Here is a 27,508-nt window from a genome sequence, read left to right as displayed (position 1 = left end):
CTTGTTCTGGATCTTCTGGCTAGGTTGGCTGAAGCTTTGTCAGAGCTGCATCCAAACTTAGTCTCTCCCTCTGCCCAATCTTGCTCCCTCTTTCCTTTCACAGCTGATAATTTCTGATTAACAACTTGCACCCACACTTCAACTCCACACCTGCTCCCAGGGGGCCCAACCCATGACACAGGGAATGACAAAGACCACGGACTTTGGCAGCTACAATCCAGCCCAGTTTCCCTGCAGACAGTGAAAGGTCAAGTCAGGCAGGGGATGACGACTCCACAGAAGGGCCACCCTGACACCACAGGCTTCAGCTCCTCAACACTTTATACCTTCTTCTTTTTTTTTTTTTTTTTGAGATGGAGTCTCGCTCTGTTATCCAGGCTGGAGTGCAATGGCACAGTCTCGGCTCACTGCAATCTCTGCCTCCTCAGATCAAGCGATTCTCATGCCTCAGCCTCCTGAGTAGCTGGGATTACAGGCACCCACCACCACGCTCAGCTAATTTTTGTAATTTTAGTAATGACGGGATTTAACCACTTGGCCAGGCTGGTCTTGAACTCCTGACCTCAAGTGATCCACCTGCCTCAGCCTCCCAAAGTGCTGGGATTACAAGCATGAGTCACTGCACCCGGCCAACCTCCTTCTTTATCAATGTGACAGAAAGTTGAAGTGAAGATGAATTACTAGGACATGAGACTAGATAATGTTTATCGAGTGAACACTCTGAGCCAGGTACTAAGCTAAGCACTTCACTTGCATTATCACATTTCATTCCCTCAGACAACCTCCCAGGGAGATAATCTTATTATCCCCATTTTATAAAGCCCCTTGCCTCTGTTTTATGAGAGTTGGGGCAGGCCCAAGGGCAATGAGCGATGATCTCAGATGCCCTCCAGAGTCCCGGTCTGTCTTCTACCGCATGAATCCCTGTGAGCAGCTTCATTCTTATTACTGGCTGCTGCTTACATCCTCTTTTCCCTCCTTCCTCCCCAGCTCTCAATTCTGCAGATCTGGCAGCACCTGCTCAGACCCCACCAGCAAATCAGAGGCACTTTCAATGCCCAACCCCCACCCTCAAAAATAGGAAGAGGAGAAACTCTCAGACCACATCCTGCATTTGAGCAAAGCTCCCACCAGTGGTTCAACCCAGGCAAACATTTACACAACATCTTCCAGCTCATAGCTAACCTAGCATCCACCAAAGCTGGGCTCCCAGGAGGCCATTCATTCACTCATCAGCAGTGGAGTACCAGTGATGGACCTGCTGTGTGTGGGGGGAAAGAAGTGTACAGACGAATGATTCATTTGTTTATTCTTACACTTTTCACCTAACAGTGACTTCCTGAGGTCTTAGTTTGTTTGAAGCACAGATCCTGAAGATGTAGTGGGGAGCAAGAAATAGTGTTGATCACATGTTCCACTTAGTGGAAGAAATAAGATTTACAGTCCATTACCAAACAACTTTGCAACAGTCCAGTCACGCACACACACAACGTCCAGAAGAATGGACAAGAGATTTGTAGCTGGGGATGGATCACAACATCTCACACATAAAGGGTCTCGGCCAAGGTGAGTATTGCGGTGGCTACTGCAGCTTGTTTTCTTCCTCCCTCGCTCATCACTGGGCCCACGTCTTTCTATTTCGGCTCTCTAGGTGCCTCACAGACCCACTGCTCTCCCCAGGGAGCACATGCCTCTCTCTGAACCTGCTACCTCTTCTCCCCCATGGCCCATCCCAGTGGACACTTTCCCTCTTGAAACCTCCCTCCAGTGTCCTGCCTTATTGATGGCCACACTGAGCCGGTATCTCATGTGTCCCATGCTGAGATATGCTAAAAAAAAAAAAAAAAAAAGCCGGCTCTGCCTCAGCCTTGAAGAACATGAACAGAAGTCCCTTTCTGTTACACCAGTTTTAGGCCTGAATCCGGCCCCAGAAATCAAGGTGGGACAGTGCCAAGCCTCAGGCATGCAAGCATGTTAGGGCAAACAAGAAAAACCCACTTTGCCATATTTAGAGTGGAGCATTTCTTCCTTTATTTTTATTTGCATTTTTCCCTTTGATCTTCCCAGGTGTTCTTCTTCTACATTCTCGTTTTTGGGTCATACTTATTTCTGCAGTGAGCATACTTATTTCTCTTTTTTGGATCATACTTATTTCTCTCTCTCTCCCCTCATCCTTCCAACATTTCTGAGACAACCCCGGTGCCAAGAAGAGACTGAGAAGCTGCCTCGGGAGGTAGGACCTTCCCGGGACACCTGCCCGGCACCAAGTAGATGTTGAACTGCCTGCCAACAACCACTAGAGGGCGCCCTTCTCCATGCCTCTGCCGCGGAAGCTCCAACCGGAGTCCAGGCTTTGGGGAGGACACAGGCTGTATCTGGATGGTGACTGCCTCTTCCTCATCACTGACTAATAGAAGACCACCCTCCATTGTTATTTCCTCCCTGTGGCAGAACCCGGTTCTGAATTTCTCCTTAAGCAAATCCCCAAAGCATATTTTTAACCTAATCTCGGGTTAATAAGTAGTTTTCCAACCTTTAGGGATTCAAGTTCTCCCTGGGGTTTTAGAACGGAGCTAGACTCTGCCTTCACAGGCCCCTGTAAATCAAGGTGAATCGAGAGTGCCATTTAAATCTGGCCTCATACGCCAAGAAATGGATGTCCTCACATCCTCATGCTTCCAACCCCCCGCTGGTGATCTCGGTTCCCGTGACACCCCTACACTCTCAGCCACACTTGTTCCCACATCTGCCACAGAGTTACGGGGTCCAACTTCACTACAGCTGATCTCCCTGTGAGTTTCCTATTCTTCTTCTCATGGCAATGCCCAGATCCTCCTTCTAATCCCTTCTCAAAGTTTGCTTTCAAAGGAAGCCAGCCAGGTCCCTACCGGGGCAGTGTGGCCCTTCCATTCTCCGCAGTCCTCCATTCTGTTGGTGTCGCTGTGGTGTTTGTGTTTAATTATCTGCTCCTTTATCCTGCCTCTCACATACCTCTTTCCAGAGCTAGATGCAAAAGCTGTAACTGAAGATTGGCAGACATACAAATATTTTTTAAACTATATAATGAAAACAATATAAATACAATAGGAAGTAAAAAAAATAAAAAATTACAATAAATATAATGGATTAATTTACATAATCCAGAGGGAATTCCTAAAAAGCTATACCAAAGAGATGGGGAGAATCCAATGGAAATGGGCAGGCAACTCAGAGAAGGAGAAAAGTATTGGCTCAATCTTTAATTTTAACATAAGTTAAAATAAGAAGGCAAAATTTTAATATGAAAAATAGACTAATAATAGCCATTGTTTATTGTTTACTTGAATGGGGGTAACAAACATGCCCATATGTAGTTGGAAGGAGTACACACGGAAGCACAATTTGAAGAGTAGTAGAAGAATAGTAAATGTATCTTTTTTTTTTTTTTTGAGACGGAGTTTTGCTCTTGTTACCCAGGCTGGAGTGCAATGGTGCGAACTCGGCTCACGGCAGCCTCCGCATCCTGGGTTCAAGCAATTCTCCTGCCTCAGCCTCCTGAGTAGCTGGGACTACAGGCACGCGCCACCATGCCCAGCTAATTTTTGTATTTTTAGTAGAGACAGGGTTTCACCTTGTTGACCAGGATGGTCTCGATCTCTTGACCCTGTGATCCACCCGCCTCGGCCTCCCAAAGTGCTAGGATTACAGGCGTGAGCTACCGCACCCGGCCAACACATGTCTTTTATACAAAATCATCGAAGAATTATCTGAGACTGTGAAATTTGAAAACAACTGAAATATCCATCAATGAGGGATGTAGTCATTGCAAATGGCATATAAATTGATATTCTCTATTCTGACTATGTGAAAGGATGCTTTGCCATAAATTTTGAGGGTGGGAGAGAAACAGAGTGTGTGTGTATATGTGTGTGTCAAGACAGAGGAGAGAGAGAGAAAAAAAGAAAGAGAGAGAGAAGGGAGTTAGGGATGATACATACCAAAATTGTTAACAGTAGTTTCTTTAAAGAATGAGTAGGTACTTTCATTTTCTACTTTATATATTTTAATATTCTTAGGGTTTTGCTGCAATGTAAATTTGCTACAATTACATTTTTTAAATTTCAAGTTTGAGGAAAAAAGGAATAACCTGTTTACATGTTTGTCTCCTCCACTTAAAACATAAGTCAACAGAAAGCTGGAATCAAATTATATGTGGTTCATATTTGGTTTACTGTATAAATTGCATTTATGCAGTGACTGACAAAGAGTAAACACTCCATTCATATTTTTTCAATTAATTTTCTTTTATATATTTTAAAGATCGATGTTTTATTTAGCAGTCAGTTATAAAAAAAAAAAAAAGGTACTGAGAGATAGGTAGGGAGCAGATGTGCAAGGCCCTGAGGATCTGACCCTTTGAATCTGGAGTGCAAGTCTGTTCTCACAGGCTAAGGAAGGATCCTGAACAAACATTTGTTGAGGTTTTCGTTTTTGTGTTTCACATAATTCTTTTTTTTTTTTTTTAAGATAGAGTTTTGCTTTGTCACCCAGGCTAGACTGCAGTGGTGCAGTGGTGTGATCACAACTTACCACAGCCTCAAATTCTGGGGCTCAGGTGATCCTCCCACCCCAGCCTCCCAAGTAGCTGGGATTATCAGCATGTGCCATTATGCCTGACTAATTTTTGCTTTTCATACTTCTTTTACCTAAGAACTGCACATAGGAGTTGGGGAGACAGACACAGACACCGATACAGTCACACGATACAGTGTGAAGGAATGAAAGGAAATAGGATGCCCTGTGGGCAGAGGTGCCAGCTAGTCCCAGCTGGGGGGGAAGTGGGAAGAGCTACAGGGAAGGTGTCATTGGCGGTGCCTGGTAAACAATAGCTGAGGCGGCTCATGCCTGTAATCTCAGCACTTTGGGAGGCCAAGGCAGGAAGATCACTTGAGCCCAGGAATTCAAGACCAGCCAGGGTATAATGTAGTGAGACCCTGCCTCTACAATTTTTTTTTTTTAATTAGCAAGGTGTAGTGGTGCATGCCTGTGGTTCCAGCTACTCTGGATGCTAATCTGGGAAGGTCCCTTGGGCCCAGGAGGTTGAGGCTGCAATGAGCCATGATTGTGCCACTGCACTCTGGCCAGGGTGATAGAGCAAGAGCAAGACCCCATTTCTAATAAAAAATAAGCAGGCCAGAGGTGGTGTGAGCACAGAGAGAGGTGGGGACAAGAAGAAAGAGACAGATTGGGATGATGAGGAAGGAGATTCAGGGTCGAGGTTAACACGGGGAGGGCAGAGCCAGAGTATCACCTCCTTCCCTTCTCCAGGACCGGGTCCCTTTCAGGCGGGACTACATGAAAAGGGCTCTTCAGCAGCTGTCTTCACAGCAACTCATTTCCCACAGGTCAGAGTTGGCATTGCTCAAATCCGGGCTTCATTTCCGAGAAGTTTCACAAGTCTGCCAGGGGAAGTCCCTAGAATCTCCTGGATTTCTTGCTTCTTTCCTGTGGGACAGGCTGTTGAAACCTCAGAGGATAAAAGACCCAGGGAACACACATTCCAGGGGAAGCTGGCTGAGGATATGGGAGCAACCACCATGAACCAGAAGTCTCTCTGGGCAGGTAAGCAGGGGGTTGATAATTCAGAAGGAAAGTTGGTGAGGAAGGAAGGGGTAATAGGTTTGTAGAAGAAGTGATCTTCCTCCTTTCCTGGGACTTCAGTCTCTCTGTTGACCTTAGTGTCAGAAAATATCAAGCTAATGCAACTGTCGCAGGGGAACCTCCTGATCTTTCCTGAATGGGCAAGAAGGCAGCAGTAGCCAGAGCCCTTTGCACTGGCGGGATGTTCTCAGTTTGCACAGAGGTGCTTCTTGTCCACATTAGAACTAGAGTTAGGAGACAGGAGAGAGACCAGACTTTCTTAGTCTCTTGGTGTATGAGCGTTGTGTTGGGGGTCACATCTCTCGTGGGCTATACTGTGGTTACATTTTAAAACTTTTGAAAAGCCCCACATTTTCATCTGCAGAATGGTTTATTGAATTAAGTGTTTTCTAAACTCTCCCTTTCAACTCTACAGGTCTGATCCAAAACTCTGGCTTTTGTGGTGGCTGGGAATTGGGATTAGAGTGGGGATGAGGCTAAAGAAACAGGGCTATGAGTGAACGAGGGACATTTGCCAGAAGGGAGGGAGAGGATGTATCTGCTGGAGGAAAGAATCCATTTCTTTGTGTCCATACCTCTTTTACCTTGTCTTAGCCTCTCAAGCTGTGAAGGACCCTTGGTAAGAGCCTTCTGAGTTTCCCGTGGAACTTAGCTTAGCCCAGGACCCTCGACAGGACAGCCAGCAGGGAGGCCGCACTTTGGAGAAGGGCCTGGAGGCTGACCTGACAGTGCATGTGCCAAACAGTTTCTCTGACCATTTACTTAGTGGGTGTGTGGAAAACCAGGTTCCTACCTTCCCAGCCTAAAAAACACATGACTCATGAGGATAGAACTGTAGAGCCCTGTTTTCCAGCCCTGAGCTCTGCAGGGGAGGAATCAGCTCCAGCAGCTGTGTCATTCAAAGTTTCCTCTCCCTTTTGACTGCCCCTTTCTTCACTTCCAGACCCCCAAGGGTTCCAGTGTGGACAATATCCTCAGGCTGGGGGGATTGCAGTTCCAGGAGTCTTGTCCATTGGGCATAGTTTCTAGGATCCAGCAGCCTGCTCTTTCTTCCCTTTAGGAGGATGTGTTCAGGACAGAATAACCTCACCAGTCTTCCTAGGGTAGGCATCCTAGGGAGAAAGCCTGGGCATAATCTCAAACATGTAAGTTTAGAGCACTTCCAGGGCCAGCTCACACTGCTCAATTCATCTTACCTTGTTGTAAGAGTTAATTGTTTGTGCATAGGGTGACCATTCATCTCAATTTGCCTGAGACAGCTCTGGTTCAAGCTATTGTCCCAGGGAAATTAATAATGCTCCTTTTCACTCTCCCAAGGGTCTCATTGGGCAATAAACCATATGGTCACCCTACCTATATTCAACTCCAGTGTAGACTGTGAGGTCCTTGAGTGCAAGGAAGGCATTAACTCCGTTGTGATTTCTCCAGTGTCCTGAGCAATGCTTGGCACAGAGCATATGATTTAATAGAACTTTGTTGGATAAATGAATGAAAAAATAAATTCCCAGCTAGGCAAATGTTTCTGCCTAGGGATACAGAGACCACAAGGCACCCCAGGGCTGGAGACCTCAAGGTCCTGTAAAGGAACCACAGCAGCTGTGGCTGAAGAGCCCAGATGAAGTGTGGCTCTATCTTGTATGTGGGCGGCACACCCACGTTTTCACTGCCATCATCTGGGACAGCAGAACCAGGTTTGGCTCAATGGATTTCTCTTTCCATCCGTCTTTTACAGGTCTAGTGGTCTTGCTGCTTCTCCAGGGAGGTAAGTAATCCATAAGTCACTACCGCCTGGGTCTCCTGGCTTGGGTGCTTTCATTTTTGATGTCCATTTTCTTTCTCTGCTACACGCTTTTTCTCTTGATTACTCTCTCAGGTTCTGCCACTGACATATTTATGACACTGAGTTTTTGTTCTGTGTATCTCTTTGTGTGTCCCTTGTTCTAGTTCTGTCTTTTTGAGCCACTCTCTCTCTCACCCCTCTCCCGTACCTGGCCTCAATATGTGTGCGTGAATACACACATACACAACGTATGTATTGTCTGTTTCTCTACTGATCTGTGTCCTCCATCCATCCATACACACTGAGGCTTAGTGCTCTGTGGGTGTTTCATATGTGGATGGTATATCTGTCTCTCAGTGTATTTCTTTTTATTTTTTTGAGACAGGGTCTCACTGTATGGTCCAGGCTGGAGTGCAGTGGCATGACCATGGCTCACTGCAACCTCGACCTCCCAGGCTCAAGCAATCCTTCCACCTCAGCCTCCTGAATAGCTGAGACTACAGGTGTGCAGCACTACACCCGGCTAATTTTTTTTTTTTTTTTTTGAGACAGAGTTTTGCTCTTGTTACCCAGGCTGGAGTGCAATGGCGCGATCTCGGCTCACTGCAACCTCCGTCTCCTGGGTTCAAACAACTCTCCTGCCTCAGCCTCCCGAGCAGCTGGGACTACAGGTGTGTGCCACCATGCCCAGCCAATTTTTGCATTTTTAGTAGAGATAGGGTTTCACCATGTTGAACAGGATGGTCTCGATCTCCTGACCTCGTGATCCACCCATCTCGGCCTCCCAAAGTGCTGGGATCACAGGCGTGAGCCACCGTGCCGGGCCCACCTGGCTAATTTTTAAATTTTTTGTAGAGATGGGGTTTTGCCATGTTGCCAGGGCTGGTCTTGAACTCCTGGGCTCAAGCGATCCTCCTGCCTCAGCCTCTCAAACTGCTGGGATAACAGGTGTGAGCCGCTGTGCCCAGCCTCAATGTATTTCTTAACTGGGGTCTGGGTACTTCAGAGCCAGCACTAAAGGCCCAGGCTGAATGACCCTCAGAGGCTCTGGCAGAATAAGCAAATGATGCAATGGCTGTCTTGAGGAGAAACTTGTGGCTTTCTGGGCTCTAAGGCAATAGCACTAGAATATCATTGGCTCTATTCACTCAACTCCAGGATCTGCCTACAAACTGGTTTGCTACTTTACCAACTGGTCCCAGGACCGGCAGGAACCAGGAAGATTCACCCCTAAGAACATTGACCCCTTCCTATGCTCTCACCTCATCTACTCATTCGCCAGCATCGAGAACAACAAGGTTATCATCAAGGACAAGAGTGAAGTGATGCTCTACCGGACTATCAACAGTCTCAAAACCAAGTCAGTAAGATGCGGGTGGGAGCATACTGCACAGGTTTTAGGGAAGGAGGTTGGTCTTAAGCTGGGCCTAAGACCTACTTTCTCATTCGTTCGTTCGTTCATTCATTCATTCATTCCTATGTATTTCTCTGGGTGTATTTCTGATCCTGTTTTTCTCACCAGTGCTTCATTGAACTTTTCTTTGATTCAAACATCCAGGCCCTATTTGTCCATATTCTCTACACTTAAGAATTCTGCTCTTTAGACAAAGGCTTCCCTGGCAGCCAGAAAAGCAATAATCATCTTATTCTTCTACTTCAGGAATCCCAAACTGAAAATTCTCTTGTCCATTGGAGGATACCTGTTTGGTTCCAAAGGGTAAGACCACATCTTTATTTTTTGCTCATTTTCCCACATAATTTCTGATCATCACCACTTTTCCTCCTCCTGAGAAGAGATATTGGACTAGGCTGTAAGAGGTTTTCCCTTGGCTAGGTGGCAAAACTGGTCTGAGTTTTATCATAAGCAGAGGCACAGCATTCAGCTTCCTGGGATCTTTGAAGGAATTCTTTCAGAGCTTAACACAGGCCCAGACACTCAAGGTTTGCGAAAAAGTGGACCATGAACAATATTCTAAAAATTCTTAATTATCATTATTATTATTATTATTATTTTGAGACAGAGTTTCACTCTTGTTACCCAGGCTTGGAGTGCAATGGCACGATCCCGGCTCACCGCAACCTCTGCCTCCTGGGTTCAGGCAATTCTCCTGCCTCAGCCTCCCGAGCAGCTGGGATTACAGGCACGCGCCACCATGCCCAGCTAATTTTTTGCACTCTCAGTAGAGACGGGGTTTCACCATGTTGACCAGGATGGTCTCGATCTCTTGACCTGGTGATCCACCCGCCTCGGCTTTCCAAAGTGCTGGGATTACAGGCGTGAGCCACCGCGCCCGGCTAAAATTCTTAATTATTTACAGTAAGTTTTCCACTTTATGGATTATAGAGATAGTCTTAATTGGAAAGTGCAATTTTTCTTACCCACTAGAGGGTTTGACTTTGCACCCCGGGGTGGGTTGGGTGGGTTGCTTCCACTGAGAAGCCCCACCGTGGCCCATAGCAGTCAGCGGACTACAATGTCTGGGGTCCTGGCTGCGCAGCCAGATGGCCTGAGCACAATCAGAGCAGCAGAGGAGACAATTGGTTCTGCTTTGCTTAAAACCAAAATAGCTACTGATACAAAGCACACATTCTAAACAATATTTTCTATTCACATGAAAATGATATCCCACTTACTTCAAGAGCTAAATGAAAATACATAAGGATAAAAATCACATTTTTCAATCTTCAACTAGAATTTATCTAATTTTGAATTTCCTCTGCTTTATTATTTAAAGTGCTAGCATCTTAAAAAATCCAGAGATCTTACACTCGGCTAGGAGAGTCTTGCAGTTTTTACAAAATCTGATAGTGCTGCTTGTGTAACTTGTCAGTACTCGGTTACAGCTGGAGTAGGCACAGGGAAGCAGCAGGGGTTAGAAGACCTATGTAGATTTCTGCACACAGAAGGAAGAAAGATCAGGCTACCTAACTTTTTTGGTTCTGTGTTAACCCCTCCGTGAACACCCTTCAGTATGAATGGGTTTCCATGGCAACTATCTTTCTAATTCTCAAATTCTCTCTCCTTCCTAATACGTGCTTAGGTTTTGATACAAATAAAAATGTCTTCATTCATTCATTCATCCTTGCTTTCGTTCATTCATTCAGTAAATTCATTAAGCAATTGTTTACCGTTTAGTGATAACAAGTAGAACTTTGGAGATAGGCATGTTTGGTTTGGATTTCCCTTTAGACCCATGCGAGCTGTGTGACTTCATCAAGTTCCTCAATGTCCATATGCCTCAGTTTTCTTTAACTATACAATAAGAATAGTAACAGAATTTACCTCAGGGTGAGGTTGTAAACACAGGCAATGCAAGCAAACTGTCTAGCGTAAGGGCTCAATGGTTGCCGTAATCATTACTATATGATTATTATTGTTATTATTAAGTAAATGCCAGGCTTCGTGCCAGGTGCTGTGAGGAATAATTATGTATGTGAAACACACAAACTTGCTTCTAAGAAACAGTACATTTCTATTGAATGGGCATCTCTCCTAAAATTGGAGGCATCTGCCCAGAGGCTCAGGTGTGATGGCTTTCTGATTATTGTAAGCACTTTCAAATGCAAGAGAAAAGCTAGAAACCTATTTCCACCATAGTTTTCTGATACCAGGCCAGTTTCTTGCTATCTCTTCTACTTTGAAGCTGAGAGACATGCAGGAGTTAAAAATCTCAAATTGAATAAAACAAAATTAATTTATTCAAGGCTCTAAGAAAGCCTGGGGGTGGGAGCTATCGTAAGAGGTGAAAAGTGATACAGCTGAAAGGTCACGTCCCCAGGAAAGTACCAGTTTCTCATCTACAGCTTTGGGTTTTAGATGCTGTTGGTGCCCTTGGTGTGGGCATCTGAGAATCAACTTCATGGCTTCAGAATTCTGGTTCAGATGAAACCCTTGAGGAGCTGCTGCTTTCAAGTCCTGCTTTTCATCAGATATCCTGGGGGTGGGGAGATCTGCATTGCCGGTTTGTGACTGGGATGCTTGTTTGGGGACCATGAAATCACTGGAGTCCAGTTCTTTTTCCTGGAACTTCCCTAAATGTTACCCCATTGAGACACATGAATCAGGATTAGTACCCCCAGTCCCAATTTAGAGGTAGCCAGACTGGAACTCAGAGAGCAGGTTAATGACAAAGTGGCCATCAGAAAGGACTCTGACCTGGACTTGAATCTAGCTCTCCTGACCCTAAGCCCACCACATTGCAAACTGCTTTTCCAAGGGTGTAAAGTGTTAAAGAAAACCAAAGCTGGACAGTATTTAAAGCAGTAAAACAGATTTTATTCAGGAAATACTGCAATGGGGGAAAAAGACCTCAGTATGGTACTGGGTTCCATTCCAAGGACAGCAAAGGCAAGGGAGGAAATATAGTCAAAGAGCACGCTGGGGGAAATCAGTGGATGGAAAATCATAAAGAGAAAGCATTAGGGCTAAGAGGATTCTTGCTAAACTGATTCAACAGAATTCCTGCTGAAGGAGGCCAGAGTGCTAAGCTACCACCTGGGGGATGGCGGCGGGGAGGTGAGGGTGATCGGGTACCAGGGGTGGGGTTCTCTTACTAAACTGACCTAGCAGGATTTTTGCTAAAACTGGACACTGCAAAGACAGACACAGAAGCCCAAGGTTGAGGTCCAGCTGAGAAGAGGGCTCAGAGAAGCCCACCTAAAGTTTGGTCAAAGGCAGCTCTATTCCTCTCAGGAAGGTCTGCAGAGAACCCAATCTTCTTTTACCTGGCCGGATGAACGTTCTGGCCCAACAATCCTTCTTCTCCCATCTGCTCCAAAAGGGGAAAGCATTAGAAAAGACAAATTGTAAGTGAATATTGGGGAAGAGAAGACTACTTCAGGATCTGTGAAAAACGTGTTGCACTGCGGGTGTTACTTGTTCTTTCCAAAAAGACACTTGTATTGCTTCTTCCCAGGTTCCACCCCATGGTGGATTCTTCTACATCACGTTTGGAATTCGTTAACTCCGTAATCCTGTTTCTGAGGAACCATAACTTTGATGGACTGGATGTAAGCTGGATCTACCCGGATCAGAAAGACAACACTCATTTCACTGTGCTGATTCATGTAAGTCAGACACCGTGGTGCACTCAGTACTCTGACATGCAGAATGCACAGACACACTGGGAGAGAGAAAAGAAGAGATTGAGTCTGGTGGGCAGCCCCAGCCTTTCTGAAGCCCCCACTAATGGGAGAAAAGCCCCTGTTCCTTGCTTAAGGCAGGAACAATATGAAACAATGCAGCCCCTTATATATTTATTTTGATGTTCTTTTTGATGAAGATCACCAAAATAAAGCAACATCCATATAAAAGAGTGTGGAGCCATAGGATTTCCTGGGTACTGAGGTAGCCTCATAGAAGATCTATCAGGTAGATCAGAAAATCTATCAGGTAGAAATCAAGATAGTTATTTTCTGGGTACAGTGAGGCTGGGATCCTCCTGCTTAATGTGGAAACTTCCTGAGCAGATACAGGCACAAGTCATCCCATGTGGGATGGAGAGGAAAGGATTGATCTTTTCCATGTAATGTGGTTCTAGAAACCTCATAGATTCCAGGCAAGAAGCTTAGTGCTGTACTCTAGGAAGGGAAATCTAACACTTTGTTTCCTTGTTTTCCCCAGGAGTTAGCAGAAGCCTTTCAGAAGGACTTCACAAAATCTACGAAGGAAAGGCTTCTCTTGACTGCAGGTGTATCTGCAGGGAGGCAAATGATTGATAACAGCTATCAGATTGAGAAACTGGCAAAGTGAGTACATCAGAGCGACTTTCCATCCCTCTGCTTCCAACTTGGTCCATGCAAATGATGCATCAGCATGTTTGAGGGATGAGAGGAGGAGGAAGAAAAGGAAGGTCTTAAGCCCGCATCATTCAGCCGGGAACAACTTCTTTACAGAGACTTTCAATCCTTCTAGCAGCATCATTCAAAGCCAAAACAATTACTTACAGTTGTTTCTACCACTGCTTATCACAAAATCTCTCCATTTGCTTTTGGCACTTTAGAGATCTGGATTTCATCAATGTCCTGTCCTTTGATTTCCATGGGTCTTGGGAAAAGCCCCTCATCACTGGCCACAACAGCCCTCTGAGCAAGGGGTGGCAGGACAGAGGGCCAAGCTCCTACTACAATGTGGTGAGTGGACCAGGGAAACCACAGGGGCACTGGCTGTGGATGTGGGGCGCTGGGGAAAGTCCAGCATGTCTAGAGTTACTTCTGTCTTGAACTGAGGAAGATCCATGAGCCCAGGATGGATATGGGTAGCCCCAGGAGCAAGTGAGTGCAGGAGAAGTGCTTTAACCAGGCACCAATAAAATATCACCTGGAAAATGTCAGAAGTGCTGATAGCTGAAGTGTCCTGAGCTCTGTCTCTGGCTCAGAGTGCCTCCATCCTGGTCTTCTCTGGATTTTCCATCTTTGATACATTCCTTGGCACCTACACAGGTGTACAGAACTTGTACCTTCCTGTGTCCATCTGCATTCCCTATTTAATTCTATCTTCCAAACAACGCCCTGAGGTCAGCTGGGTAGGAATTATTACTCCCACTTCATGGATGATGAAACAGAAGCTTGGCAGATTCCATTGACTCTTCAGGGTTGTGTGATGTGAAGATCCTGGTGGTGGGAAATGAAAAGAGAAAAAAAAAATGCTGTTGATGTTGTTCTGGAACAAAATGTATCTACCCAATGGGTTTTCCTTGCCCACTGCATAGACAGAGCTGATTTATCAAGATAGGGGAATTGCAATAGAGAAAGAGTTTAAGTCATGCAGAGTCAGCTGTATTGGAGACTGGAATTTTAGTATTACTCAAATCAGGCTCCCTAAAAATTCAGGAATCAGGGTTTTTAAGGATAATTTGGTGGATGGGGGTCAGAAAGTGGGGAGTGCTGATTGGTCAGGTTGAAGATGAAATCATAGGAGCTCGAAGTAGGTTTTTCTTGCTGTCTTCTGTTCTTGGGTGGAATCACAGAACAGGTTGAGCCAGATTCTTGGGTCTGGGTGGTGTCAGCAGGCACATCAGAATGCAAGATCTACAAAACATCTCAAGCATTGATCTTAGCTTTTGCAACAGTGATGTTATTCCCAGCTGCAATTTGGGGAGGTTTGGAATCTTGCAGCCTTTGGCTGCATGAGTCCTAAACCATAACTTCTAATCTCGTGGCTAATTTGTTAGTTCTACAAAGGCAGACTGGTCTCTAGGCAAGAGGAGAGCTTGTTTCCAAAAAGGGCTGATAATCATCTTTGTTTCAAAGCTAAACTATAGACTAAATTCCTCCCAAATTTAGTTTGACTTACACCCAGGAATGAACAAGGACAGCTTGGAGATCAGAAGCAAGATGAAGTCAGTTAGGTCAGATCTCTTTCACTGGCATAATGTTCTCAGTTACAATTTTTGCAAAGGCTGTTTCATATATATGGATGTATATTCCTAAAATTCTGGGAGAAAAAACATCTGTGTTGCATGTCTCCAGGCCTTCGTATTCAAAGTTACAAAATGGATCAGTCCAGAGCTAGATCTCCTGATTTCTGGTTGGGGTTTTCCAGGCCTTCATGTGGCTAAGTCACATCAGCCTCCTTCACTCCTTCCTCTCTGTCAGCTATCTTTAAGGATGGGGAGACATGTCTTTGTCTTCTCTAATCCTTTATTTTGTTCTGAGAGCAGGAAAACCAAAACTAGCCTCCTACCTCCCAATCTGTCTATAAACCAAAAATAAAATTCTAAGCCGTCTGAACAAATCCTTCCTCTTGGCCAAGGGCAGTCCAAGGTCAACCTGAAAAATTGACTCAGGTCATGATGAGAAGTGGGGTGTCAGACATGCCTTACAGCTGACCAGCATTAACATCAACACAGAGACTAGAAACATTTATAATCTAGTCTCTCTGAAGCCTGCTACCTGGAGCCTTTATCTGCATGATAAAACCTTAGTCTCCACACCGCTTATCATAAACCAGACATTCCTTTCTATTGACCTCAGGCCTTTAGATAATAACTCCTTCAATTGCCAATCAAAAGATCTTTGAATTCCCCTATGACCTGGAAGCCCCTGCTTCTAGTTGTCCTGTATTTCTGGAGTGAACCAGAGTACATCTTACGTGTATTGATTGATGTCTTATGTCTCCCTGAAATGTGTGAAATCAAGCTGTACCCTGACCACCTCAGGCACATGTTCTCAGCATCTCCTGAGGGCTGTGTCATGGGCCATGTATCACTCATATTTGGTTCAGAATAAATCTCTTCACATATTTTACAGAGTTTGACTCTTTATGTTGACATGTCCCATTGGGTCCAAGGTCATTGTGAGGCCTCATGGACAGCCACCTTTGTCACTATTCACAATGAGCCATCGTGTAGAAAAATTCCATAGGGATTTTGAGTTGACTCAAAAGGCAAAGGAAGATGGTGACAATCTTGATTTCATGTTTTCTACGTTTCTTGACTGATTTCTTTTGTGATCCACTGTCTAATTCCTTTCAGAAATTAGAAAAAGATGCATAAGCCTTTTGGCTAAAGAGCATATGTGCATTAGAACAAGCACTCTGGTCCTGCGGGGTTGGGTCTGTTCACACTCGGATATAGAAAAGAAACCAAGCAGTCACGTTTGTGAAGTTTGGGATAGAGGCTAAGAAAGGCCTGACACCTTGCTTTCCTCACACTCTGAGCCTCTATCTCTCTTTCCATTCTAGGAGTATGCTGTGGGGTACTGGATACATAAGGGAATGCCCTCAGAGAAGGTGGTCATGGGCATCCCCACGTATGGGCGCTCCTTCACACTGGCCTCTGCAGAAACCACCGTGGGGGCCCCTGCCTCTGGCCCTGGAGCTGCTGGACCCATCACAGAGTCTTCAGGCTTCCTGGCCTACTATGAGGTACCCGGAAACCTCCTGTGCCCTCAGCTGCCTGCCATGTCTGGGTGGCAGTTCCAGCTTCAATCTGACAGTAGAATAAAGCGTCCTGAGTGTTGTGAAGGGGGAAGTGCAGAGTACTACCGAACATGTGAGAGGAGCTCCTAACTCTGGCTTGGGAGAGGGTCAGGGAATGCTTCCTGGGGGAAGTGAAATAAGCTGAACTCTGAAGAGAAGATGGAGCTAGCCAGGAATGGGGATAGGTAGAGGAGGGTATGCAAAATTGAAAAGGAAGACCACCCCAAGTTCTTGATTTGAGCAGCTAAGTGGATGGCAATGCCATTTACAGAGATAGGGAAGACTGGAGGGGGAACAGAGTGGAAACTGGTCCTGCTCATGAGATCAGTTTTGGACGTTCTGAGTGTGAGGAGCCTGTGGGACGTATAGATAACAAGTGAGTCGTTGAATATATGGATTTGGATCACAGCAGGCCAGTCTGCATCAGACAGATAGATTCAAAAATATCAGCATAAAGATGGTACCTGAAGCCAAATCACACAGTGAGAATGAAAGGGGCCCAAGGCAAACCCAAGGACTTCCTGCACCTGAGGGATGTGCAGAGGGAGGGAAACTGTTAAGGTAACTGACAGGGAACTACAAGAGGGGTGGGAGGAACCCACACAGTTCTGTGCAGAAGACCTTAGAGAAGTAGGTGTTTCAAAAGGAGGGAGTGGTCAAATGTGTCAAATTCTGTACAGAAGTCAGATAGATCACGGGGATAACAAAAGTGTTCAGCTAATTATACCATCGTTTCTCTCTGCCCTCCAATCTAGGAACATTTATTTAAAAAGCATAGGGGAAGATAGAACTCTAACAATAAATCGACCAATAGGAACTCTTTGGACACTCCCATATCCCAAACAATGGGTACTTTGGAAGCTAGAAATAAGCAATTATCCATCCTTATCTCTAAAGGGGCTATTGTCAAGGTAGAAAGAATGTAAAATACAAATATAACTAGTTAAAAGTTCAAAAACAAGATAACTATAACAAAAATAAAGTCACAGAGGCATGGCAAAACAATATGGGATTAAATGATCAGTACATGGTGCAGAGTGACATGAGATCAGAGATGTGTGACTGGGGACGGCTCCATGGAAGAGCGGAAGTTTATGCTGGGCCTTGAAGGGTGAGTAGAGCTTTAATCAGGTAGAGAAAAAAATATTATTCTATATCCTGGTCTCTCTTTGGAGTCCCAGCCTGACCTCTCATTGTGGGTGTGGCCATGCCATGGGCCCATGCTGAATGACTTGACACCCATCAAGGTATCCATTCAGTATAATTGCTCAATTTTTTCCTTCACCTTACACATGGGAATGATTGACACATCATCAATTCAACTGGCAAGAGGAATGGGACATGGGTCATTGTGAGAGTCCTCATTGAATCTCAGGGTGCCTGACAGATAAGAGGTGGGAGAGAGGCTGACCCATCCTTGGGTACTTTTAGGTTGATAGTAATAACACTCTTAAAATAAGGGAGAAGAGAGGTCATTGCTCAGAATCGGCTGGTAGGGGTTTAAAATCAACCAGTAGATAGGCACTTTTCCATCTCATGGAAAGTTTGATTCAATTGTTCAGTTCATAATGACTCTAGGTCATTACAACTTTGACAGGTTGATATTTGATTAAATATTCAACTTACATTTTCTGCCTTCATTGTACTAAGCATGAATGTAGTTCATTCCAAAAGAGTAATCCAAAATGGATTTTCTATGATGCCGAAACGCGTTTTTTAATTGAAGATGTATCTTTTTTAGAGCTCCTCCTTATGCTAACAGAAAGAATGTAGCTAATGATAGAAGGGGAGTCCCAGGACAGGGGATATTGGGAATGGGAGGGGACAAAGGGGGAGTAATGAGACTGAAGTGGAGATACACAAGGTGAGGAACAGTGGTGATGATCTTGATAATACTTCACATTTGTAGAGCACTTTACTGTTTCCAAAAAAATTTTAATGTGTATTAGTTCATTTGATCCTAACAACACTGTAAGGCAGATATGTTGGAAGCATTATTGTAATTATTTCCATTTTGCAAATGAAGAAGTTGGAAGATGTATTGGTTGGTGCTGGGGTCTTATCTGGAACTCAAGTATTTTCTGATTTCTAGCTGCTGTGTCTCCTCTTGATGAGACTTCAGCACAGACACTTCCCAGTGGCTCACCTTGGGCCACCCACTTTGTATGACATAGGTGGTCATTTCTCTCGTTGTCTGATCCCTGGGATAAAGGTTCTGATATTTTTCCCAAGTTTCTGGTGGCTCACCTGTCCCATCAAGTTTCAAGAATAACCCATTACTGACCCTCCTGTTCCCCTTTTCCCTGCCAGATCTGCCAGTTCCTGAAAGGAGCAAAAATCACAAGGCTCCGGGATCAGCGAGTTCCCTACGCAGTCAAGGGGAACCAGTGGGTGGGCTATGATGATGTGGAGAGTATGGAGACCAAGGTAGGGGGGCAGGAGGCTCTGGAACGGGCAGATGCACCTTTGGGGCAGGGGTTGGAGAGAATGGGGGTATGTGGTAAAATGCCTGAATACTCTATGTTGAAAGAGAGAAGCTTCTGAGGCCCCAGACTCTAGGATGGGATCCAGCACCCTCTATAGCTCAAGTCTAGTAGTGACTCTATGCCATACCTGTGAGCAGCTGTGGTACAGGTAGAAGAGTTGGAAAGGATGCAAAAAATAGTTGAGAACAAGTAAGATTATTCTGATAAGTGAGGAGTGGAGTGAAGTGAGGGGCAAGGAGCAGGGAGAGGGAATAAAGGAGACATTGGTGCCTGTATAGGTAACTTACTTTGTCAATTATCTCAGGACAAACTGTCAGTCCTTCTCACGGATTGCCTAACTAGGAGGCTCCAGATTCCTGAGCCTATCATTTCTTAGACCTTGGTAAGACATTTGTGCTCCTTTCATGGTTAGGGCAAAAAGGAGGCTTAAGTGTAACTGACAATCCTGGCCACTTATCTTGTTAAGGGCTTCCTAGTTTCTTTCCTTATTATGGAGAGTTTTCTTAGCCTCCGAGAATGCCGGACCTTGAGTGTAGTGACTCCGTGAGTCAGAATGAGAGATGGCTAATGCTGACTTGGTGACTCCCTCTCTCTGAGCAATTTTACTCCTCAGGGAGTCTCTAACTCCAGAAAACCAGTTAGTCTACTGCTGCAGTCTAAGCTCAGACTCTCATCTGAACCTGATATGGTCCTGGATATTTAGGGGCCTCTTCTAATCTCTGTGTGTCCTTCTGTGCCTCCCATAGGTTCAGTTCCTAAAGAATTTAAACCTGGGAGGAGCCATGATCTGGTCTATTGACATGGATGACTTCACCGGCATATCCTGCAACCAGGGTCCTTACCCTCTTGTCCAAGCAGTCAAGAGAAGCCTTGGCTCCGTATGAAGGTAACAGTCCGGGCTGGGGCTGGGAGTGGGCAGAGAGCTGGTCAGAACAGGCACGGGAGACTGGGGGAGATCATCTTCACATATTTGGACTAATCCTTTCTCATGCTCTTTTGGCTCTTCCGCCATGTTTTCTTAGCAATTAGGCTGGTTCTGCCCTTTTCATAGGCATCCCATAGACTTTTTAAATAATAATAATATCAATAAATTTTAGCTCATTTTATTGAGCATAATATGAGCTAAAGACTTTCATTACACGTATATTAGGGATAAACATTGACTCCACCACAATTCTTGGTTACAAAACCATCAGCCTGTCTTAATTTTCTAAATCACAATAAATCTGACTCTATGCCCTCAATTCACTGGACGGACGATAAATTCAATCTCAGTCATTACCTAATGCTCTTTTCCCCCACCCACAGTTGATATTACTTAGTCTAGACATTCGGGAGGTCCCATGGTCATTATTGATATATGCCTTTACTTAAGCCTCCCTGTTACCTTGAAGGTTGATGGCTTTGCTGCTGCTCCATCCCTGGGCCCGCGGTTCTCTAGGTGTGCTGTATATTCTCCTGTGCAGATGAAGGCTGTTGCTGACCAACCAGCTATGCTGTGATCCACTGGTTCTAGGGCAGAGGGTGGAGAAGCAGGTCACTGGGTCTCACTGCAGACAGACAAGGGAAAAGGACTGGCTCTGCTATCCTGGCAAAGGGCCTAGAGCCATTTGAAAACTCTTGATTAGATGGTTGGGTAGCAGCCTTCCAACTCTGAGTATCCATTGTTTAGTAATTTGACTTAGGCCTCAGTTTACTGAGTTGGGCTTTGAAATAGTTTTCCTTTTGTTTCCAGGATTAACTTACAGAGAAGCAGGCAAGGTAACCTTGCTGCCTGGGGCCTGTTCTCCCCCAGGAATTCTCACATGGGATTCCCCCTTGCCGGCTGGCCTTTGGATCTCTCTTCCAAGCCCTACCTGACTTCCTCTCAGATCAATTGGGCCTGGCTTTGTTTCCCTGCAGCTATTGACTTGTTGCCCTGAAGTACAATAAAGAAGTTCATTTTGCTCCAGTATGGCCTCATTTGTTCAGTCCTTGACCCTGTGATATCAGGCTGTCCTGTCCCTACTATTTGTGGGGTCCAGAGCTAGGGTGCAAATGAAGGTCTGCATATTAGATGTTTAAATATTAAAAACAGCTCACATGCTGTTAAAATATGACTTAGGCTCCAATATTAACACATACAACTTTGGAACCACTTTGAAGATCAGACCCTGAAAATTTAGAATTCTCAGACTCCTTAGAATTCCATACCGGAATGTGACTGCCTGTGTCCTCAGCTCCCAGCCAACAGTCTTTTTCTCTTCCCGTCATCGGCTCTGTCTCTCACAGTAGAAGCCTTGTGGGCATACCTGTGGACGTTGTAGGCTTTGCATCCAAGCTTCATCTGCACTCTACCCTCTACCCTCAACCTCCAACACACACACACACACACACACACACATCCTCTGGGCTATGCATGTGAGCACACCAGCATTGTGGTCTAATCTCAATGAATATGGGCCCAGGGAAAAGTCATGTGTAGGCCCTGAGAGTGTGCACAAGTTCTTCCATCTGTTTGGGCAGAAATGCTGGATATCTGGATCATGATTTAGAAGAGGAGGTATGTGAGCTTAAGGTGAATGTGCTCCTAGCCTGACAGTCTCCTTGCCTTGTGGGGAGGGGTGCAACTGGAAGAGAGCCCAAGTGGGACCCTCCAGAGGAGGGTCAGCAAACTGTGGCCCACAGATCAAACCTAGCCCAGTGACTGTATTGGACGACAGCCACACCCCGTTTGTTTACATATTGTCTGTGGCTACTTTCTCTCAACAATGGCAGAGTTGAGAAGTATGACCGAGATGGGATAGACTGCAAAGCCTGAACTATTTACTCTCTGGCACTTTACGGAAAAGTTTGCCAACTCCTTATCTAAAGCATGGTACCCATAGCACCAAGTCTAAGGCTGATTCTGATGTCAGACACCTCAGTTTTAGGATAAACTGTTTTCCCCCATTTTCCCAATTTCTTCCGATCTTTTCCTTCTAGAAAAGTCACTTTTATTCTGACCTTTGAACAGCAGTCTCACGTGCATATTTAATCCTCATGGCTTGTGAAGTAGCTTATAATAAGCACAATTTTCAGATGAGCTAACTGGGGCATCAGTGTAAGGGTACAAATCTGGTAACTGGTGGTAACTAGACTGAATCCAAGAAGGTGGCAGCACCAGAATGTCTGTGGAGGAGGGGATTAGAGGTGGCTACATGATCACATGATCGAAGAGATATAGGGTGGGAATGCTAGGAGACTTTTTTCAAAACTGTTTTGAATATCCTATTATGACAGAAAACCCCAATGTGTGTATTATGACGTACATACCAAAGAATGGGAGTGGTAAGCACTGATGGACACTAGGGGAGGCTAATCCGCAAGGTCCCCTTGAATGCTGCTCCAGTGCTCAGATCTTCTTACTACAAAGTAGAAATTGCTTGGGCATCTCTCTGGCTTTCTAACTCTGGCTTTCTAACTTTGCTTCTTATGGTAATTGAATTCTCAAGAAGCAGAAGAGCAGAATAATGAAGAACACAGTCTAGAGCCAGATCTCCTGGGTTCATACACAGGGGCTTTGTCACCAACCTAGTGGCTACGTGACCTTGGGCATATTATTTACCTTTTCTGTGCCCCCAATTTTCTCATTTTTAAGGTGGGGATAATAAGAGTATCTATCTCTCAGGGATATGATGGTGGTTAGGTAAGTTAATATTTGTAAGGCATTCGGGCAAATGCCTGACACATCACAAATATTATTTGTGTTTGTTATTTTCATTAAAAGGAAAACGTTAGATAAAACAAATGTAACAGCTCATTTGAGCAAAGAATGATTGAATGAATTGGGCAACACTCAGAACCAGAAGAGTTCAGAGAGCTGTGCTCTGCAATATAGAAATATGTATCGACAATAGAAAGTAGAGAAATAGTTTAATTGGTCACAGCCAGGAGTTTGCCTTATGTAAACATGGGCTGATCAGTTGGCTGCCTGTGATTGGCTGAGATCTGGCTACTGTTATAAAAAACATATACTTCTAAGTTAGGTTTCAGTTTATTTACATACTACATTAGGTTGCAGTTCATTAGTAGGAACTCAAACTACAGAGATAAACTTAGGCCAAATTTAATTTAACACTTCCATTATCCAGCTGCTGTAATGGGCACAAGAGAGAGTATGGGCAGGTGCCCAACACAGGAACCTTGGCCTTGAGTGGAGCCTACGAGCCCATTAAAGGAATGTCTTGGGCTCTGAGCCCTGAACTCTATGGAACTCTCTCTCATGCTTGCTGTGAGGATAGAACTGTTTGTTTTGCAAACATCCAGTAGAAGATTAAGGAAATCAAGGCCTCTTGATTGGCTACATTTGGGGATGGATTCTGGTCATTTTTTTTCTTTTATTTTCTCTCTCCTACACCCCCACCCACTACAATCCCTTTGAGGAGATCTTTGTAGGCTAAGAGTCTTATGCAAAGGAGGAATCATATCTTTGAGTTGCTCAGGGGTCAGGAGGTCGTAAGAACCCAGGCCCCAGAGTCAGTCTGTCTCTGCTTGGATTACAGCTCTGCTGCTTCTTGGTGTGATCTTTGGCAGTTTGCTTATTCTTCTGTGCCTCAGTTTTCCTAATATGTAAATCAGATGATAGTAATAGCATCCTCCTGAAGGGGTAGTTTTGAATAAATGACTTACATTTATTCAATGACTTTGGACCCTAGGTCAGCCTCATACGTGTGCCAAACATGCCATTTTCCTGTGAAGCATTTAGCACATTGTAAGTGCTGAATGAATGTTAGCTGTTATTGTTTTCAATACTGATCCAGTTCTAGTTAGTCAATGCCTCCAGTTTTTGACATTCTTCTAGGGTTCAGACAGAGGCTAAACAGTCAAAAGCCTGGGAAGGATGGGGACAGACTGTAGGTAATAAATAGCCTTGGAAATGCCATCAGTCCTGCACAACCACACACATGTACTGAAGTTTCTAGGACCCATTTCTGTTTTCTTTGTGAATCTAAATTGCCTTTAAATGGATCTAGCCTCAAAGCTCCCAAGGGTCTGATTAGCATCTTCCAGAAAAATCTTGAAAATATACCTGGCAGATGTCTTAAGTAGGAGGTATCTTGGCATCTACTGGGAGTGGAGCCAGCAGCAAGACCCTCTCCTAGATGGGATTTCAGTTCAGTTAGGCTATGTAGATGCCTTGGGGCTGATGTCAGTGCCAAAGGTTTTTTAAAAAAGGCCTGCCTCGGAGGCGAGCAGACCACATCTTTGGTAGTTTCATTGTCTTCTGGGGTGGAGGAACCCTCAGAAATGGTCTGGAAACCTATGATGTGGCATCATGGTGGGCTTCCTGTAGGTGGCATTTCTTTATGTAAGGGTAGTAAGGCTGGGGATGGAGTGGAAGGAGGCTGGTCCTAAAATACTGTGATTTTCAGAGCCTTGATCCCCGGGCATTTTTGCAGCTGTCTTTTCTCTGACCTTGTCCCAGGACTTGCTGCTTCTCCTTTGTGAGTCAAAGCATAATTAGAAATGTCTGTCTCAGGTGAATTTTCTCTATCCCCTGTAAACCAGACAACCTTCAAATCAACAGAAATAATGCTGGAAAATTATGCTTTCCCACTCCAAACTTGATAGAACTCACAAAGATCTTGTAGCCACTACCCAAATCTATTGCTATAATAGAATCAAGGTGTTGGGGCCGGGGCAGGATCTACTCACCCAGGGTGGTTTACCCAGGAATATGGTCAAATGGTTGCTTGATGTCCTTTGTCTGTACTCCTCTAATAGCATCCAGCTGGTCTCTTTTGATACATGGGGTCAGTTCTGACCCCAAATGACTTTGGACCTTAGGTCAGCCTCATACATGTGCCAAATATGCCATTTTCCTCAAAGAACTTTCAGTCAACAGCCTTTTAAAGCTGCTTTCTCATGTGTCCCTGGGTTTATTACCCAAGATGGAAAACACAGATAAGATTCAGAGAGGCAGCTGGGGGACGGTGGCTCACATCTGTAATCCCAGCACTTTGGGAGGCTGAGGCGGACAGATCACGAGGTCAGGAGATTGAGACCATCCTGGCCAACATGGTAAAAGCCTGTCTCTACTAAAAATACACAAAAAAATTAGCTGGGTGGCACATGCCTGTAATCCTAGCTACTAGGGAGGCTGAGGTTGCAAAAATCATTTGAACCAGGGAGTCGGAGGTTGCAGTGAGCCAGGATCATGCCACTGCACTCCAGCCTGGTGACTAAGCAAGACTCTGTCTCAAAAAAATAAAAGATTCAGACAGCTAAGGAGAGCTGCATGCCACCCCTACCCCTGTATTCCTGATCTCCTACTGTGCCTGCTAAAGGGAGCCAGGTGCAGGGTGAGAGGGCCTGTGTCCTCCCTATAAAAAGCTATTGACTACCCCATTCACACCTGGAACTCGCATTTAAGACTTCCCAGGAAAATGGGCAAGCTGCTGACTCTTGCTGGTGAGTCTTTCCCAGGCAAGCTGAGTTTAGCTTTCAAAGCAGCTGCCTTTTCTCCTCCGTTCACTTGCTGTCTCCTCCTCTATCCAGGCTCCACAGGCCTGCATTGTCTCCTTCCTTCCTCTCTTGCAGCCTTCTTGAGTTCATAACATAGTGGGGAAGTAGGAAGGGCTCACTGAGCACCTTAGGGCTTCATATGGGAGGGAAAGTGGATAACTCTGGTGGATTAAGGCAAGGCCATTTCCCCCATGTGAAGTGATAGAAGACTTGGGCCACCCCACACCCCCTTTCCAGTGTTCTGTGATTCCTGCTCAGTGCCAGCTGCAGAGCAGGAGCTCAACACGCTCACTTAATCAAAGATTAACCAACTACCAGGAGCAATTAGTAGAAAAATGAACGAGGCAGATGTTTCTCTGAATGTAGAACTCTGGGAGCAGGTGTGTAGAAGGAGGTTGGGGAGAGAGGAAGAAAAGGTCTTAAAGAGTTAATGCAGCTCCCCCAGGGCTAACTTGTTTCCCAGAGAGGGTGACCAAACTGTAGAAAGGAGCCCAATAAGGGTGATCACTGGGCTGGCACGACAGCACGTCCAGGGTGTGCTTGGGTGACTTGGAAAAGAATACAAGTTAAAAGCTTCGTCGGAGTTGAAAGGTAGAGTGAAGTTGTTTCTGGAAAAGGTGAGTTGTAGCTCTAGTGTGAAGAGACTGCTATGGGAAGGGGCCCTCTGTCTGAAATCTCCCCTTTTTCACCTTCAATGCCCCCTGTGCCCCTCCCCACCAATCTGGCTTATCTTTGTCCATTCATTCGACGTATGTTGATAGAGAGCTGGGTAGTGCTGGGAAAATAAGAATTATTTTCTCCAGGAAATTCAGATTCTCAGCATTCTATTCTGTGTGTCACAGGAGGTGCCCTCACAGAGCTCACAGTCTGATGGGAAGACTAATAAAACAATTATCTTTCAGTGTGGTAAGGGCTGAGATGGGGATAAGCACAAATATCAGAGGAGCCTAGAAGGAGAGCAGGGAGTTCCAGTCCCAAGGTCCCCTCTCTTGGGAAGTCTTCCCCGACCTCTGTATTTCAGTTTTATCACCTGTCACATGGCATTGCACCTATGTGCTTACAGGTGTGACTTTCCACTGGGATGTGAGCTCTTTGAGGGCAGGGATCCTGCCTATGTATTCTTCTGATTTCTAGCACCCAGTACTTCATATAGGTTTATTGAAAGAATAATAACACATCCTCCTGGCTCCTGAGCCATGCACCATCATCTGAGCTTCCGGGTAGCCAAGTGAATGCCTACATTAGCCACCTGCACCAAACACATCATACAGTCGCCCATGTTGGGAAAGTGTTTATAGAGCAGAGGGGGCTTCAAGCCCCATCTCCCTTTCTCCATTTACTGGCCAGGGCTGCCCTAGGCTTGCCCCTTCCCAGCCAGAGAAAGGGTGACCCTGGCACCCTCTGACCAAGGTCTCTTTGTCTTTAGGTCTGGGCCTCCTGCTGCAACTGGGTAAGTATCCCATGAGAGGGTGGAGAGTGCCAGAGTATGGGGAGGAGAACATTAGGGCAGGGTAACCAAAATCATCTGTTACTTCACCAACTGGAGCCAGTACTGCCCTGGCATTGTCCACTACATGCCCAAGAATGTGGACCCTTGCCTGTGCATGCACATCATCTATGCCTTTGCCAGCCAACAGCCAGATCAAAACCATCGAGTGGGATAATGAGGCCCTCTATGCTCTATGCCGGCATCAATGGCCTTAACAACTAGTGAGTTATGGACTTGGGCTTTGTGCTGGGTTGAAGGCTTTTACATGAGGCTTTTAGGAGTTCCGCAAGAGATGCTGTCACCAGAATGTTTTGCCTTTGAGTGCTGTCCACAGTTACTCTCATGCCGTGCCTCATTGGTAGAGCTTTCAGCATTCTTCTCCCCAGGAAAGGCAGGTTGCTGCCATTTTTCTGAATTATTTTCTCCAGGAAATTCAGATTCTCAGCGTTCTATTCTGAGTGTCACAAGAGGTACCATCCACAAGGGATTCTCTGTGAATAGTATCCCCTGTTGTGTACGGTATGTTGCTGTACAGCCCACACTAACCTATGAACTAGCTACCAATTTAACCTAAAATTTAGCTTAAAATTGCACCAGTTAAATCCTTAGCGTATTTATTGGGTAACTACTGTGTGTGAGGCACGTTTCATTCATTATTTTGTATACCCACACATTAAATGTGATGAAGTGGGTATATTAAAATCATT

General features: G+C 45.2%; 1 protein-coding gene across 5 annotated transcripts in view; it reads left to right on the top strand.

The window, feature by feature from the left end:
- Positions 1 to 1,905: 1,905 nt before the first annotated feature.
- CHI3L2 (chitinase 3 like 2) overlaps positions 1,906 to 27,508 on the top strand; it is a 34,803-nt gene continuing 9,200 nt past the window's right edge. For 4 of the 5 annotated variants that reach the window (XR_001109891.2, XR_010341239.1, XR_001109890.3 and 1 more), the window contains exons 1-12: positions 1,906 to 2,382; positions 5,308 to 5,601; positions 7,373 to 7,402; positions 8,579 to 8,780; positions 9,081 to 9,137; positions 12,337 to 12,487; positions 13,044 to 13,168; positions 13,423 to 13,552; positions 16,104 to 16,286; positions 18,651 to 18,767; positions 19,573 to 19,712; positions 26,739 to 26,762. Coding sequence is in view for 2 of the 5 variants with exons in the window: in XM_012468136.2 (XP_012323559.2) it covers positions 2,316 to 2,382; positions 5,308 to 5,601; positions 7,373 to 7,402; positions 8,579 to 8,780; positions 9,081 to 9,137; positions 12,337 to 12,487; positions 13,044 to 13,168; positions 13,423 to 13,552; positions 16,104 to 16,286; positions 18,651 to 18,767; positions 19,573 to 19,710 (1,494 nt within the window). In the remaining 3 variants the exon portion in view is untranslated. Of the gene's footprint in view, positions 2,383 to 5,143; positions 5,602 to 7,372; positions 7,403 to 8,578; positions 8,781 to 9,080; positions 9,138 to 12,336; positions 12,488 to 13,043; positions 13,169 to 13,422; positions 13,553 to 16,103; positions 16,287 to 18,650; positions 18,768 to 19,572; positions 19,713 to 20,561; positions 20,781 to 26,738; positions 26,763 to 27,508 lie in introns of those variants that run through there. The other variant, XM_012468137.2, reaches the window with a different exon arrangement.

Source organism: Aotus nancymaae, unplaced genomic scaffold (genome assembly GCF_030222135.1).
Source record: "Aotus nancymaae isolate 86718 unplaced genomic scaffold, 86718_ANA_hifiasm-v0.15.2.pri h1tg000007l, whole genome shotgun sequence".
Taxonomy (NCBI): Eukaryota; Metazoa; Chordata; class Mammalia; order Primates; family Aotidae; genus Aotus; species Aotus nancymaae.
This window is presented reverse-complemented; position numbering and strand designations above follow the sequence as displayed.